The sequence below is a fragment of the Lolium rigidum genome, chromosome 3 (genome assembly GCF_022539505.1).
Source record: "Lolium rigidum isolate FL_2022 chromosome 3, APGP_CSIRO_Lrig_0.1, whole genome shotgun sequence".
Classification (NCBI taxonomy): domain Eukaryota; kingdom Viridiplantae; phylum Streptophyta; class Magnoliopsida; order Poales; family Poaceae; genus Lolium; species Lolium rigidum.
Genome location: NC_061510.1, coordinates 223,061,560 through 223,074,504, shown reverse-complemented (window position 1 = coordinate 223,074,504; position 12,945 = coordinate 223,061,560). Strand labels below are relative to the sequence as shown.

The following is a 12,945-nucleotide window of genomic DNA, read 5'->3' as shown; positions in this document are numbered from 1 at the left end:
ACGACTTAACATGTTCATCAACTTTATCAGTTCGCATGACTATATCATTCTAGTTGGCATAGCATACGGTGCTACCTAAATTACTCTCACTATGTGTAGTCTAATTAAGCTACGGCGTGCCTGGATGGCCTGAGACTTGCTGCTACCTGGGCTCACCACCCTGTGGCGATGGAATCTGATGCTGCTAATGTCGCCACTTGGATTCAGAGCCAGGGGCAAAACTTCTCGGAGCACAGCTTTTTACGCCAGGAGATCAGGGCCGTACTCTTTAATGTCTTTGGTGGCCGTAATGGAATTGTATTTTTCAAGCTGGATAAAAACTCCCCAAGTACCGATGTACTGGTTCAGTTCAGGTTCAGCTACGCAAAGCGAACAGACACGGAAAAGATGCGCAAATTTTGAGCTCGAAACCATCTCGGATTCGTACTACGCGATGATATAAGGCCATGAACCATGATCACTGACATGCATATTCCTCGCTTCCTGACCGAGCGTGTCCCCGACGCAACTTCTCGTTCGCCGTAGCTGACCGACCAATCTCCAGGGAAGGAGATCGATGGCGGTGTACTACCGGTACAGGAGCGGCGTCGACACGTTCTCCCTGCCCATCGCGGCGCCTTCCGTCTCCGTCGCCGAGCTGAAGCGCCTGATCATGGGAACCAGCCGCCACGGCCACGGCCGGACACGCGGGCGGGGTGCCCGGGAGGGCATCGCCATCTCCGACGCGCAGACCGGCGAGGAGTACGCGGACGACAACGCCTTGGTCCTGCGCAACTCGACGGTGGTGGTGCGCCGAGTCGCCGGGCCTCCGGCAGGTACCATCGTAGAGCCATCCACCCAACGCCCTAAAGCGAACCAAGACTCATCATCGGATTCTGCTGCCTCCACGTCGAGCGCGTCGGCGGGAGCCGAGGACGACGACGAGGCCAAGGCCATCAGCGCGGTGATCAACGCCGCGGAACTCAAGTGGGAAGGGCCGTCTCACTACGGTCACCGTGGCCCTGTGTGGGCGCCGCCGCCGCCGGCCGGGTACGTGTGCCACAGGTGCCGCGTCCCGGGACACCTCATCCAGCACTGCCCCACCAATGGCGACCCAAGATTCGACTGCGGAAAGGCCAGGACGGTGCTTCCCCAGGCGCAGGCCGACGACAACGATGACGACGACGGCGTCCCGGCGGATCTGTACTGCAAGATCTGCAAGAATGTGATGGCGGACGCGGTGATGACGAGCAAGTGCTGCTTCAGCAGCTTCTGCGACCGGTGCATCCGAGCGCACATCGTCGCCAACTCCACGTGCGCGTGCGGGGCACGCGCGCGCGCCGACGACCTGATCCCCAACCCGACGCTGCGCACCACCATCTCCAACATTCTCGCCGCCAGGGCCACCAGCGGCTCGTGTGGAAGAACGGAGAAGCAGAGAAGCTCCGTCGGCAGCAACGCGGAGACTCAGAGTCCAGCCGCCTCGCGACACAGCCACGCATCTTCCAAGAAGGGCGCCTCCTCGGAGCACAGTGACGGAAGCGAATCCTCCACGTCGGCTCCTGCGGCGGCGCATGAGCCAAGAAAGAAGGAGCGAGAGACGACGGACACAGCCGGAGCGCGCGCCGCCAAGCATGCCGATCATCAGTACGGCTGCCACGACCTTCATCCGTTCCCTCCGGCGTGCTACAACCCGTTCTTTCCGTGGTCAGCCGATCCTTCCATGTACTACGGGTACGGCTACGGCGGCATGCCTTACGGTTACGGTGGAGGTTACCCGATGGGGCCGCACCATGTCGACGCCATGGGCAACAGGGAAGCTTCGTATGGCTACCACGGCGAACGCCCCGACGGCAGGAAGAGGACGGCGTGCGAGGATCAGAGGCAGCAGGACCGGAGTTTCAAGAGAAGGTGCGGCGGAAGCAGATCACAAGTTGCTCTAGTTCTGACGTAAAGCACTGAAGCTGATCTGGTGGCCAATGCTGATAGTCTGCTAGGATTTGATGATTTTTGTAGTTATTAGAATATCTTGCAATGTAACTAGTGTATTATGGAGTATGATTCAAAGACCTCCATGCCTACGAGTGTACTTGAATTTGCAGCTACTGTCTTCCACTCTTCCCCTTGTCAATAAAAGGAACTTGTGTGTGTCTCTTGAATTCCAATCTGTCAATAAGGGATCCATGCGGTACTACATGTAGCAACCCAACTGGAAAACAACCGGAATAAGAGATCCATGCTGTAACCAGTGGATTATGATTCAAATAGCTGGGTGCCTACTAGTGTTGTTTCATGTGTGTACCTGGGCATTTGCAGCTTCTGTCTTCTGCTCTTCCCTTGTCAATAAAATTAATTCATGTTTCATGAATTCCATCCTACCAGTGCCAATAAAGGATCCATAGCGTAGCTTCCGAAAGTTGAAATCTACTCTTACAAGTGACGAATTTTATTTTTACGTTTGAAAATTCCGGATGTTCAGAATTTGGAATGTTGGAGCACACCTAACCATATAGTAGTAGCAAGCTAGTTAGCAGGAAACAATAACATCGGCATGAATCTGACAAACTTGTTCACATTTAAAAATTCTTATGATCATCATCAATCCATTGGACACAACACCATCAGATATCCAAACCAACACATACGTGCACATGCTGACAGTACGTATGTGTGCATCATCAATCAGGGGTGGACTGAGTGCGCGCGTAGCAAATATCAAGCTAGTCAGCATGAAACAATAACATTGCCGTGAATCTGACAAACTTGTTACAAATTCTTCTGATCATCATTAATACAGTACTTCGGACACAAACCAACAATCAACGAAACCAACACATGTACATACACACAGGCACACACTATTATACATAATGACGCCATGGTGGGAGCTGCAGCTCATTTCTCCGGCTTTCCGCCGGCGCCGAAGCCCTTCCTGCGCGCCTCGATGAAGTTTGATGACTTCTCATTGATGTTGGACGGCACCCTCAGGTTCGCCGACGGCATCCTCGGCCGGAGTCCCCACCTCAGCGGTGGCCTCGGGACCGGCTCCTCAACGCCAGCGCCGCTTACTGACGACGCTTGCCGCTTCTTCGACAGCGACTTCTTCGCCTTCTCCTTGTCGCCGGCGGGCTCCTCCTTTATGGTCACCGACTTCCTCACCTTCTTCCCCTGTACTGCCGGCGCCGCCGCCGAGCTCGTTTCCGTCGCCGCCGCCAAGCTCGCTTCCGTCGCCGCCACCTTGCGACTAGCTTCCGCCACAGCCTCCTTATGCTGATCACTTGTTCTCGCATCAGCACTCCCCCCTTCTAGGATGGTTGCAGGGAGGCTCCTGTGCTCTTCCTCCTCGCGGTTGAACTTGCAGTCGGCCTTCTCGATCTTCACCGCAAACTCGTCCTCTTCATCCTCTGCATGGCTCTTATGATCGCCGTCATTTCTTGGCCCCTGGGCGATGTTCTTCTGCCTGTTAATCGACAGGTTCTTGGCCAGGAACGTCAGGAATCGGTCACACATGCCGACGGCCCTCGCCGAATCGTCGCCCCCATCCACACATTTCTCCATTGGAAGCACAAGCGTGCTCTGTGTTTGATTCTTGAGATGCAAAAATGGTGGAACGAACTTTATAGACGCACTTCAGTGGATAAGGAAGGGACAAGGTAGCCCAAAGTGCAAGAGATGGGAATCCATTCCTTGCCGCTGGGATGATGTTCCTGGTGGAAATGGATGTTGGAGAAAGATGGAGAAACAAAGGTTCTTTGCTTCCTGATCACAGGCAAAGATTCTGGCTTCACTTTTATCCTTGTGCTTTATTATTCCAGATGCCACAGGAAGCAAATCCATTTGGAATTGGAATATCACTATCCGAAGCAATTCCAAGCGTGACAAAAGAGATGTACTCTCTTGCAAGGTATCTTACTAAAAAAACTGATAGAGGCAGACAGATAAGGGTTTAAATTTCTATTTCAAATTTTGCTTCAAGATAGGCCAGTAAAGAAGTAACAACTGCAGCAAAAAGGTTTGTTTCTACATCACTAGAATCATATACATATTCAAGGGAACAATTCACCAGTTCAATTTTATTTGGTTCACCACTATGAGTTATACAATTGATACAACATCTAATTTGGTTCAACAATTTTGGGTTTCATACAACAACTTTTCTGGAGATTATGTAAGGTATGAAGTGTAGCTGCTTTGTAAAAACTAAATAACAAAGAAGTTTTATACAACACAACTTTTTTTCGTTTGAGGCTAAAGCCCAGTGCAGAGAAAGGATAAGATGGGTCCTGCCCTCCGCCGCGTTCTCTCGCTGACCTTTGTCTCCTCAACGAGGAGCTTCTTCAGCCTAGGGCAGCTCGAGACGACAGTCGCTACCCCAGTGCTGGTCACTCGCTTACAGTACACCAACTGACATGTCTGCAGTTGCAAGCACCCCCTGACGAGGTGTCCCAGACCAACATCAGTCGCCCCTGGGCAGTGCGAGAGTGCAATGTCCTTAAGCTGGGGGCAACCTTCACCAATCTCTGCTAGCCCCATGTCCCCTATCAGCTGCAGTTTTGAGGGAAATCAGCAAGAAGGATAGCAGAACTTGAATGCTACTTACTATTGGGATAATCCAAAATGGACCTCACCACTTCTTATAAAAAAACACAATCTAGCAAGATTAGCGCCAAATTCCTTTGTAGTGCAGGTTCCAGCTAAGAGGCTTACATTTTTAATACTCCTTTGTTGTACCTATACTTACTGAACGATGCTAATGATCCCTTGCGTACAAGGCAACTAGACTTACTGAGATTGCTGTTGATCCCTTGCATGCAAGGCAGTTAGTAGTCAAGTGTAAGATTTCCATGTTAGTGATGCAGAAGAATTCATCTCATGACAATACTTCATTTTTCTTTTGGCGACCAGCATAGTTCATGTTTGAACAGCCCATATTGGTATCTCGCCTTGTTTTACTGAGGTACAAAAATCATTTTTATATTTGTTATGTTCCACTATTTTAAATATATAGATATAACTGATAAATCCAACTGCTATGAACACAATGTACTCTTATAAAGTTTCAAAGTTTCCTATATATCAGAATCTGGATCTGAGACTGAACTCTGAGTTGTATCCAGTCGCTATGAGTTCTTCGGGTAAGAAATAAGAATGAAAATACATTTAATTCGAACTCATAACGGGCTGTGCTAAGGAAACTAGTTAACCTCCATGAAAGACCATGTATAGGATCAAAACAAGAGGAGCAAGTTTTCTCTTAGCTGAAATCAAGCTAAAGACAGTTTTGGATAGTTTCCGGGACTTGGTTTGGACAAACACAATTGAACTAGAGGCCATTTTCATTCCAAATTATTGAATGATTGATAGTACAGTAAATTGAGTGTCATAAGTATGTACCGGGAGAACACTTATATCCAGAAAGAGAATATCAGGGCATCCTCTTGCAATGAAAGTCAGTCCTTTATCAGTGATTAATTGGCATCCACACAAATTTAACTTTTCAAGAGAGCAACCATCAGCAATGGCAGCTAGCCCTGCATCAGATACCCTGAAAAGAAAGTTGGGAAGAAATCACAAACTGAGATGTCAACATATCATCAAAGAGATGTACTTCAGTACAGGAACAATATACATCGGCAAGAGAAATAAAAATGATAGGATAAATGTGTGACAGTATTTACCTCTCACAAAATTGTAGCGATAACTCTTTAAGTGACTTACAATTCTCGGCAACTGATATCAATGCTTTGTCTCCTATCTTCATACAAACAACAAAACACATATCAGTTCTGGATTTCAAAAGGTGCATGTAACTAGATCATGATGCTCCATCTAAGCACATCCTATTTCATACTTAAGAAGCAACAAATTGCGTAGAAAGTAGAAACCGGAAAACCATGTGAAGTTCTAGGTTAAACAGAAAGAACACATAAACTAAGCATACGCAAAAAGTTCTAATCTGTCTCCATATACGCAGTAAGTCGATGCAAACTTGGAACTTACCTCATAACCACGCCGAATGGAAATTTCTGTCAAGTTCTTACAGCCTTGAGCTATATGGCACATAGCATCATCACCTATTTTTGAACAGTCAACTAAATAAAGCGATCGGAGAAGGGAGCAGCCTCTACCAAGCTCCAGAAATGCACTATCCCGGACCCTTGGGCAGTAAATCAGAGAGAGTTCCAAAAGGCCCCTGCTTTCATAAGACGAAAAAAGCATGTAATCATTACCACACACACAAAAAAAAATACATAGCTAAGAAGTGCAGGTAAGCTAACACTAACATAGTAATGTGAAAGAGTTACTTTACGCACAGTTGCATACTAGGATTGCCCATACTTTTCTTGTAAAGTTATAATACAAAACCAACTTGTTATTACATGGACATGGATCCAGTTTTCTAACAAATTCCTTTTAAAAGTCAATTCTTCTACCATACTAATTCACTTACTTGAGCTGCAACACACTTGATTAATATACGATAATCAATCTACATAAATCATAAATGTCAAATGAAGGAAGAACATACGGGCACCACCGTCCAATGTGCTCCAGTGCAGCAGTATCCATATTCTGACAACCGTTGATCTTTAGACGTGCTATTTTCTTGCAGCTGCGTGCTACAAATTCAAGGCTTTTATCAGTTAGTAACATGCAATCATTGAGAGCAAGATCAGTAAGATTCTTGCACCCTTTAGCGATGGAAGAAAGGCTCCTGCAAATGCAAAAGGAGGTCAGCAAATCATTAAGAGAACTACAAAACTAACAAAAGAAGCACAAGTTGGAACAACGAGAATTTAGAGATGGTCAATAAATTCAATTGAGAAATCATAATTCAATGGGAAACAACAGATGTGTGTCCTCCTAACATCCTAGTAAAGTAAATTTCGCAATGCCCACTATGTTACATCGAATTGAGAATCATATAAAGGATATCAAATATCTTTGCCCTAGCATAGAAAGTCCAAATAAAAATTTAATAACAAACAAACAAACAAACAAGCATACGCTACAAAAGTGGAGGTTGTGCTTCAACAGATTAGACTAAAATTACACTCGGTACCTGTCTGTGAATCTTTCAAAGTTATTTAGCGATAAGCTTTCTAATAACGAACAGTATGAACCAATAGCTTCTAGGGCCTCATCACCAGCACCAATGCATTGCAGCTTCAAAGTTTTCAACAAGCGGCATCCTTTAGCAACAGATATCACTCCTTCATTTTTAACATGTTCTGCTTCCAGAGACAGGAACTCAAGGTTAGGACAGTGGGATCCAACAGCACGCAAAGATGCATCAGTCATCCAAGCACAAGTAGCAACACCCAGAGAAACCAGTGATTGACCACAGTTTTTTACTAGGCCAATCAAGCCTTCATCCGTCGCGCCTTCGACAAAGCGCAGGTTCAAATTGTTAAGTAACTTGCAGCCTTCCCCAATAGCAACAAGTCCTGTATCTCCAATATAGCAAGCCTGCACGTTTGATCCAAAAGTAGGTATTGACTACTGAGACTTCTGAAGAAAAGTTATATATGTATTTGGTCTACAAAATTGCGGATGGGAACTATTCCAGTATATAAATATATGTGCTGCAAATTTATATAAAGCAGAAGTGTTTTCCTCTGATTAACTAAAAGACATGATCACTCACTGTCCAATCTCAGATAATGTTACATTCAATTGACCACAATGCTTGTAAACTCTATGTTGGGAATTGACCATTTATACAGTGGACTATACAGAGGCTGATGATCCAAGTCTTCTTATGAATACACATGATAGAACACAGATCTCATGAAGTCAATAACAGACCAAAAGATGCAGAACAGATAGCACAACATTTACCTGGATATCCAAAGAAGTCAGTTTCTTGCAGTTCTCTGCTATTCTCACCAAGCCTGTTGAAGATATGGCCGAACACCATACTAGACTTAGTTTTTCAAGCCCTTTGCAGCCTCTGGCTAGACTAGTTAGGCCAACATCAGTCAAACAAGTGCTCTGTATCCCATCAGCAGCGGTTGTGAGGTTGGATCGGGGTGGCGATATAAACCTTGCAAAGCGTGGCATCCGGTAGATCCTTGTACGGCGCCCAGATGGGTTGGTGCTAATCCCCTGCATCAAAAATCAGAGTTGGGATTTTAGTGCACCATTCATATTTTGCAGCATTGCTAGTCAGTGAAGTAGCATTGTCCCTTGACAGGATCACAATGCATCACCCGTTCACACTACAATTTTCAGCAATGTATTATTCAAGCTATGGAAATGCAAGTCAAAACCAAAAGCCTAAAAATTTCACAGCTATTTTTTCCAAAATAGAGTTCTTTAGCATGTTTGATCTGATATATAACCGTAAGGAGCGAGAATTCCAACGATACGCGTACGGAAGGACGGTAAGGGGCAGCTCCGGCTATCAGATCGAGGGTACTCACGGGGCGGCGCGATCTAGGAACGGTGCCGGCGGCAGCGCCGGTATCAGCAGAGAGGCGCTCGTCGATGGAGACGTCGACGAGCGCGGGGAAGCGCTCCGCGAAGAGGCCCACGACCTCGTCCGCGTGGGCGCCGGAGGCCGGGAGCCTGGCGGAGCGGCGCGTGGCGCGCTCGAGGGCGCGCCAGCGGGTGCAGACGAGGGCGCATGCGTCGAGGTCGCGCTTGTCGGTGCCGACGCGGCGGAGCACGTCCTCCAGGAGGTCCTGCGGGAGGAGGAGGTTTATGAGGTCGGAGCCCCTCATCTCACCGCCGCCGTCGCTGCCGGAGAAAAGAGCGGCGGTGGAGAGATGTGAATTTCGGACAAGTTGGAGGGTACGCCGTAGGTGAATGTATGCGTACAAGTAGGTGGGGTTTCCTTCCCGGGATTTGGCAATATATGGGCTACCGTAGTTAAAATGGGTTTGTGTAGACGAAATATCAATCAGCTGGTTTGCCCGAGTGGTTAAGGGGGAAGACTTAAGATCTTCTGCACATAAGTGCGCGTGGGTTCGAACCCCACAGCCAGCAACCTTTTTCCGACTTTTTAATTTTTGTTGGAACTTGATCGGCAAACACTAATTTTTTCGTACACACTGAAGAAACAAAGGTGAATGGGGGCATACTCGCTTGAATCAAGAGAAGTATTTTTCGTGCAAGGGTTGCCAGGTTATGGTCTGATAACATTGAGGTAAGATATCATATTTTCCGCGCTAGGAGTAAACATGTTGAGGCTCATTACCACTTTGTGCGAGAAAGGGTAGCAAATAAATTATTGGACATTCGGTTTGTTCCTACATATGATCATGTTGTGAACGGTTCACTAAACCTATAGCATGGCTACAACTCAAAAACATCTTAATTTGGTGTAGTGCTAGAACTCGTTATTCTATTGTACAGTTCAATGGAATGTGAGAGGAAGTAGACAGATATGATCTTATAATTCTAACATTTTATGTTCTCCAAGTTGTGGTCTAACATGTGTAACAAACCTCTTAGTGGGTTGTGTAGACGGGTGTAAATATAGACGAACTTGAGACTGATGGGATCTAAGACCTAGTTTGTGGCCCGATCTCGCGATTGACCCGAAATCAAGAGGGGAAAAGAGGAAGGGGAGGAAGAACACGAAGAACAAAACCACACACGCCAACCCGGTACAATCGAATCTTACTCTCATGGCTCGATGGACCACGCCAATAGAATCAACCGGAAGAGACACGAGGTAGAATTCCGGATTGAGAGATCGGGGTTGGAGACGGAGACCGGTGAGGGAGAGAGAGTGGAGCACACTTGAATCTCACTCACAAGTAGCCAAATCCTCAACAAGAGTAGCCTTGATACAAAGGGGATCTAACCCTAGGGAGACAAAGCTCAAAAGTAGTTTTAAGCCAAATCTTGTCTAAAGAGCAGGGGTGGGCGACCTGGGCACTTATATAGGTTTACAGGGCGACTCGGGCCGAAGAGGTACAAGTAAAACCGACCCAGAAAAGTCTGGTCGAGACGGACACGTGAAATCCGGTCAGGGGGCGGTTGGACCGGGTCTGGGGCCGGCCCATCCCGTCCAAACCGGATGCTGAGCCGGACGGGGACCGGGTGGGGCTCCCGGAGCCCCAGAACTGCTCCCGGTTGCAGCAGGCCTGGAATCCGGTCTAGACCGGGTGGCCCGGTCTGGAGGCCGGATGGGCCGGGTCCTGGGCCGGCCGGCTCCCTTCCTCCCTTCGCGCGCTTCGGAGGACGCCGGGTCCAGCTCCCTGCCCATCTTCACGTCCAGCTGCTCCTCTCCTCCCCTTGACCATGGTGTGCCTTCCTCTCCGGGGTCTTGATGCATTGACGCTCCCTTCGGGTCCTTGATGAGATTGGTACCTAATGACATATAGACATAGGTATGAGGTAGCAAACCATCCAAGGTTATGTCGTTTTCAAGTGTATAAAGGAGTGAATTCACCTTATCATGTATGGATATCACTCGGGCTCGGGTCATTGGTTCACTTGGGAGAGAAGTTGGCCATGATGTAGCGTCGACGATAGGCGGGGCTGCATCATCTCCCCCCCCCCTTGGGGAAGAGTCGTCCTCGACTCTTGTTCCTTCTCATCTCCATGATGTGGCGAGAGGTCCGAGATGGTGAACGTCTTGCTCACCAAGTACTTGGAATCTTGTTTGTCGATGATGTAGTCGTTGATTCTTGTAGCTTGGTGAAGGACATGTTCTTGTATAGTTGCCCTTGTATCCTTGGGGATGTTCGTCGTTGTGCGGGCGTCCTTGTTGTAGTCCATGACGGTTCTCCCATGAAGTGGTGGAGGTAGAAAATCGTGGTCGAAGAAAAACTTTGGGAAAAGCGACTTGCGAATAGAGAGCTTGTGTATGCCAATTTTGTTATCGGTGAATAATAAGCTCGCATGCAAATACGAAGCATCAAGTCCTTTCTCAAGGTGGCATTTGGCAAAAATGGGAACAAAAAGAGTGTTGTTGTATTCAAAATTTGGTAGAGCGAAAGTTTGTGCAAAATTCTTGTGAAAGTTGTCAAAAATGTGTTGTGTAGCGTTGTCCCAAACAAATGGAACATTCAAAAGGCAAGAAATTGTGGCAAAATTTTGGGCAAAATTGCTATGTGCAATGGCAAAGCTATGGAAACTTTTAGCTTGGGACATTATGGTTGGCGTGAGCCGGGTATGAGTATCCTCAAGTTTCAAAGAATTCATTTCAATTGTCATAGATGATATGAGAAATCCAAAGGAGAGCAACTTTTTGTGTGATAAGTGGCACAAGATGCATAAGGTGTCTCTCACATGTATGACATGGTACTTGAGATTCTCGGAGTGTATGATGATATCATCAAGACATACAACAATCATTGTGCCAACAAGATGTTTCAAGATATGTTGCATAAGACGTAAAAGAGGTGACGAGACATTGGACCAAACCGGAAGCTCGACAAGAAATGTCGGAAACACACGAGGGCGAAGGCTTTTGTGAACATACCCGTTGGTGTGAATCTCACGGGTTGGATGATGTATTTCGTCCTTGTTGGGGTAGCTCTCGATGGCGCGTTTCGTTAACTCATGCTCTATAGCGGTGGAGGTTTTCGTTCGTGTACCTATACACACAATAGAGAAAACAAAAAGCGTGTGTGCATGGTAGATGAACACATCATACATCATGATGGTCCATGTCTTGTGCACATCACCATTAGTGTCAAGCAAGATAGTATGAAATGCATGGCGATAGTGCATATGGCATGAAGGTGCATTCGTGGCATGTGGTAACTTAGGATCATCAAAAATTGAGAAGGCTATGGGGGTCATCTCGTGGACAATGAAGTAAGCATTCTTGCATAACAAGCATAAGAATGAGCAATTTGTGACAATCTTGGATGCAAGGATTATGGAGTATTGCAAACATTTAGGGCAAAGCATGCGAAAGCTAATGTCATCATTGTTAACGACACATGTGAAAGAGCAAGTTGTGCTCATATTGCAAACAAGTGGAAACAAGTCATCATGTTTCATGTCCACAAGGGGGATCATGGTCTTGATACGTCTCCAACGTATCTATAATTGCTGATGTTCCATGCTAGTTTTATGACAATACCTACATGTTTTGCTCACACTTTATAATGTTTTTATGCATTTTCCGGGACTAACCTATTAGCAAGATGCTGAAGTGCCAGTTCCTGTTTTCTGCTGTTTTTGGTTCCAGAAAAGTTGTTCGGGCAATATTCTCGGAATTCGACGAAACAAAAGCCAAACCTCCTATTTCTCCGAGGGACACACGGAGCCAGAAGGGAAAGCCAGGGGGAGGCCCACAGCCTCCAGACCACATGGGGGCGCGGCCAAGGAGGGGGGCGCGCCGCCCTATGGGGTGGGCCCCCCGGGCACCCCCTCGCGCCGCCCTTTCGCCTATATATTCCCTCGCGACGGAAAACCCTACATCAACAAATCATATTCCAGAAAGACTCCCGGAGCGCCGCCGCCATCACGAAACCTAGTTTCGGAGGTCAGAAGTTCCTGTTTCGGCACCCTGCCGGTACGGGGATCGACCCCCGGAAGCTTCTCCATCGACGCCACCGCCTCCATCATGCTCCGTGAGTAGTTCCCCCGTGGACTACGGGTTCTAGCAGTAGCTAGTTGGTACTCTCTCTCCCATGTACTTCAATACAATAATCTCATGAGCTGCCTTACATGATTGAGATCCATCTGATGTAATCGGTGTTGTGTTTGTTGGGATCCGATGAATTGTTACATTATGATCAGTCTATCTATAAAGTTTGTGAAGTTATTGTTGTTGCAATCTTGTTGTTTTTAATGCTTGTCACTAGTGCACGAGTGGCATGATCTTAGATTTAAGCTCTATAATTATTGCTTAGATTGTATCTACAAATTGTTTGGACATGTCTATGTCCGGAACCCGAGGCCCCGGAGTGACAGCAACTGGGATAACCGGAGGGGAAGGCTTAGATATGAGGATCACATGTTTTCACCAAGTGTTAATGCTTTGCTCCGGTGCTC

General features: G+C 47.1%; 3 protein-coding genes and 1 non-coding gene across 4 annotated transcripts; 2 read left to right on the top strand and 2 right to left on the bottom strand.

Moving 5' to 3' along the window:
* Positions 1–556: 556 nt before the first annotated feature.
* On the top strand, positions 557–1,970 carry LOC124700260 (E3 ubiquitin ligase PQT3-like). The gene has a single exon (XM_047232413.1). It carries the CDS (start codon positions 557–559, stop codon positions 1,931–1,933), a length of 1,377 nt encoding a protein of 458 aa, XP_047088369.1. The 3' UTR covers positions 1,934–1,970.
* A 752-nt stretch (positions 1,971–2,722) lies between these two features.
* On the bottom strand, positions 2,723–3,671 carry LOC124699018. Its single transcript, XM_047231394.1, has 2 exons — positions 2,822–3,671; positions 2,723–2,789 (listed from the first exon to the last, which is right to left on the bottom strand). The coding sequence occupies exon 1, from the start codon at positions 3,535–3,537 to the stop codon at positions 2,875–2,877; it is 663 nt and encodes a 220-aa protein (XP_047087350.1). The 5' UTR covers positions 3,538–3,671; the 3' UTR covers positions 2,723–2,789; positions 2,822–2,874.
* A 353-nt stretch (positions 3,672–4,024) lies between these two features.
* On the bottom strand, positions 4,025–8,763 carry LOC124703050 (F-box/LRR-repeat protein 4-like). Its single transcript, XM_047235259.1, has 8 exons — positions 8,406–8,763; positions 7,822–8,088; positions 7,043–7,449; positions 6,509–6,694; positions 5,980–6,172; positions 5,658–5,734; positions 5,374–5,524; positions 4,025–4,524 (listed from the first exon to the last, which is right to left on the bottom strand). The coding sequence occupies exons 1-8, from the start codon at positions 8,703–8,705 to the stop codon at positions 4,228–4,230; spliced, it is 1,878 nt and encodes a 625-aa protein (XP_047091215.1). The 5' UTR covers positions 8,706–8,763; the 3' UTR covers positions 4,025–4,227.
* A 124-nt stretch (positions 8,764–8,887) lies between these two features.
* Positions 8,888–8,970, top strand: TRNAL-UAA. Its single transcript has one exon. It is a non-coding gene; the product is annotated as a tRNA-Leu (tRNA).
* Positions 8,971–12,945: the final 3,975 nt, after the last annotated feature.

Bases quoted from the DNA above. Each gene is read 5' to 3' on its own strand.
- LOC124700260 (XM_047232413.1), top strand. From the start codon at position 557: ATGGCGGTGTACTACCGGTACAGGAGCGGCGTCGACACGTTCTCCCTG.
- LOC124699018 (XM_047231394.1), bottom strand. From the start codon at position 3,537: ATGGAGAAATGTGTGGATGGGGGCGACGATTCGGCGAGGGCCGTCGGC.
- LOC124703050 (XM_047235259.1), bottom strand. From the start codon at position 8,705: ATGAGGGGCTCCGACCTCATAAACCTCCTCCTCCCGCAGGACCTCCTG. The intron at 5,735-5,979 runs GTAAGTTCCAAG...GTTTGTATGAAG, and splicing joins CCATTCGGCGTGGTTATGAG to ATAGGAGACAAAGCATTGAT. The intron at 4,525-5,373 runs GTACATACTTAT...TCAAAACTGCAG, and splicing joins TGGATATAAGTGTTCTCCCG to CTGATAGGGGACATGGGGCT.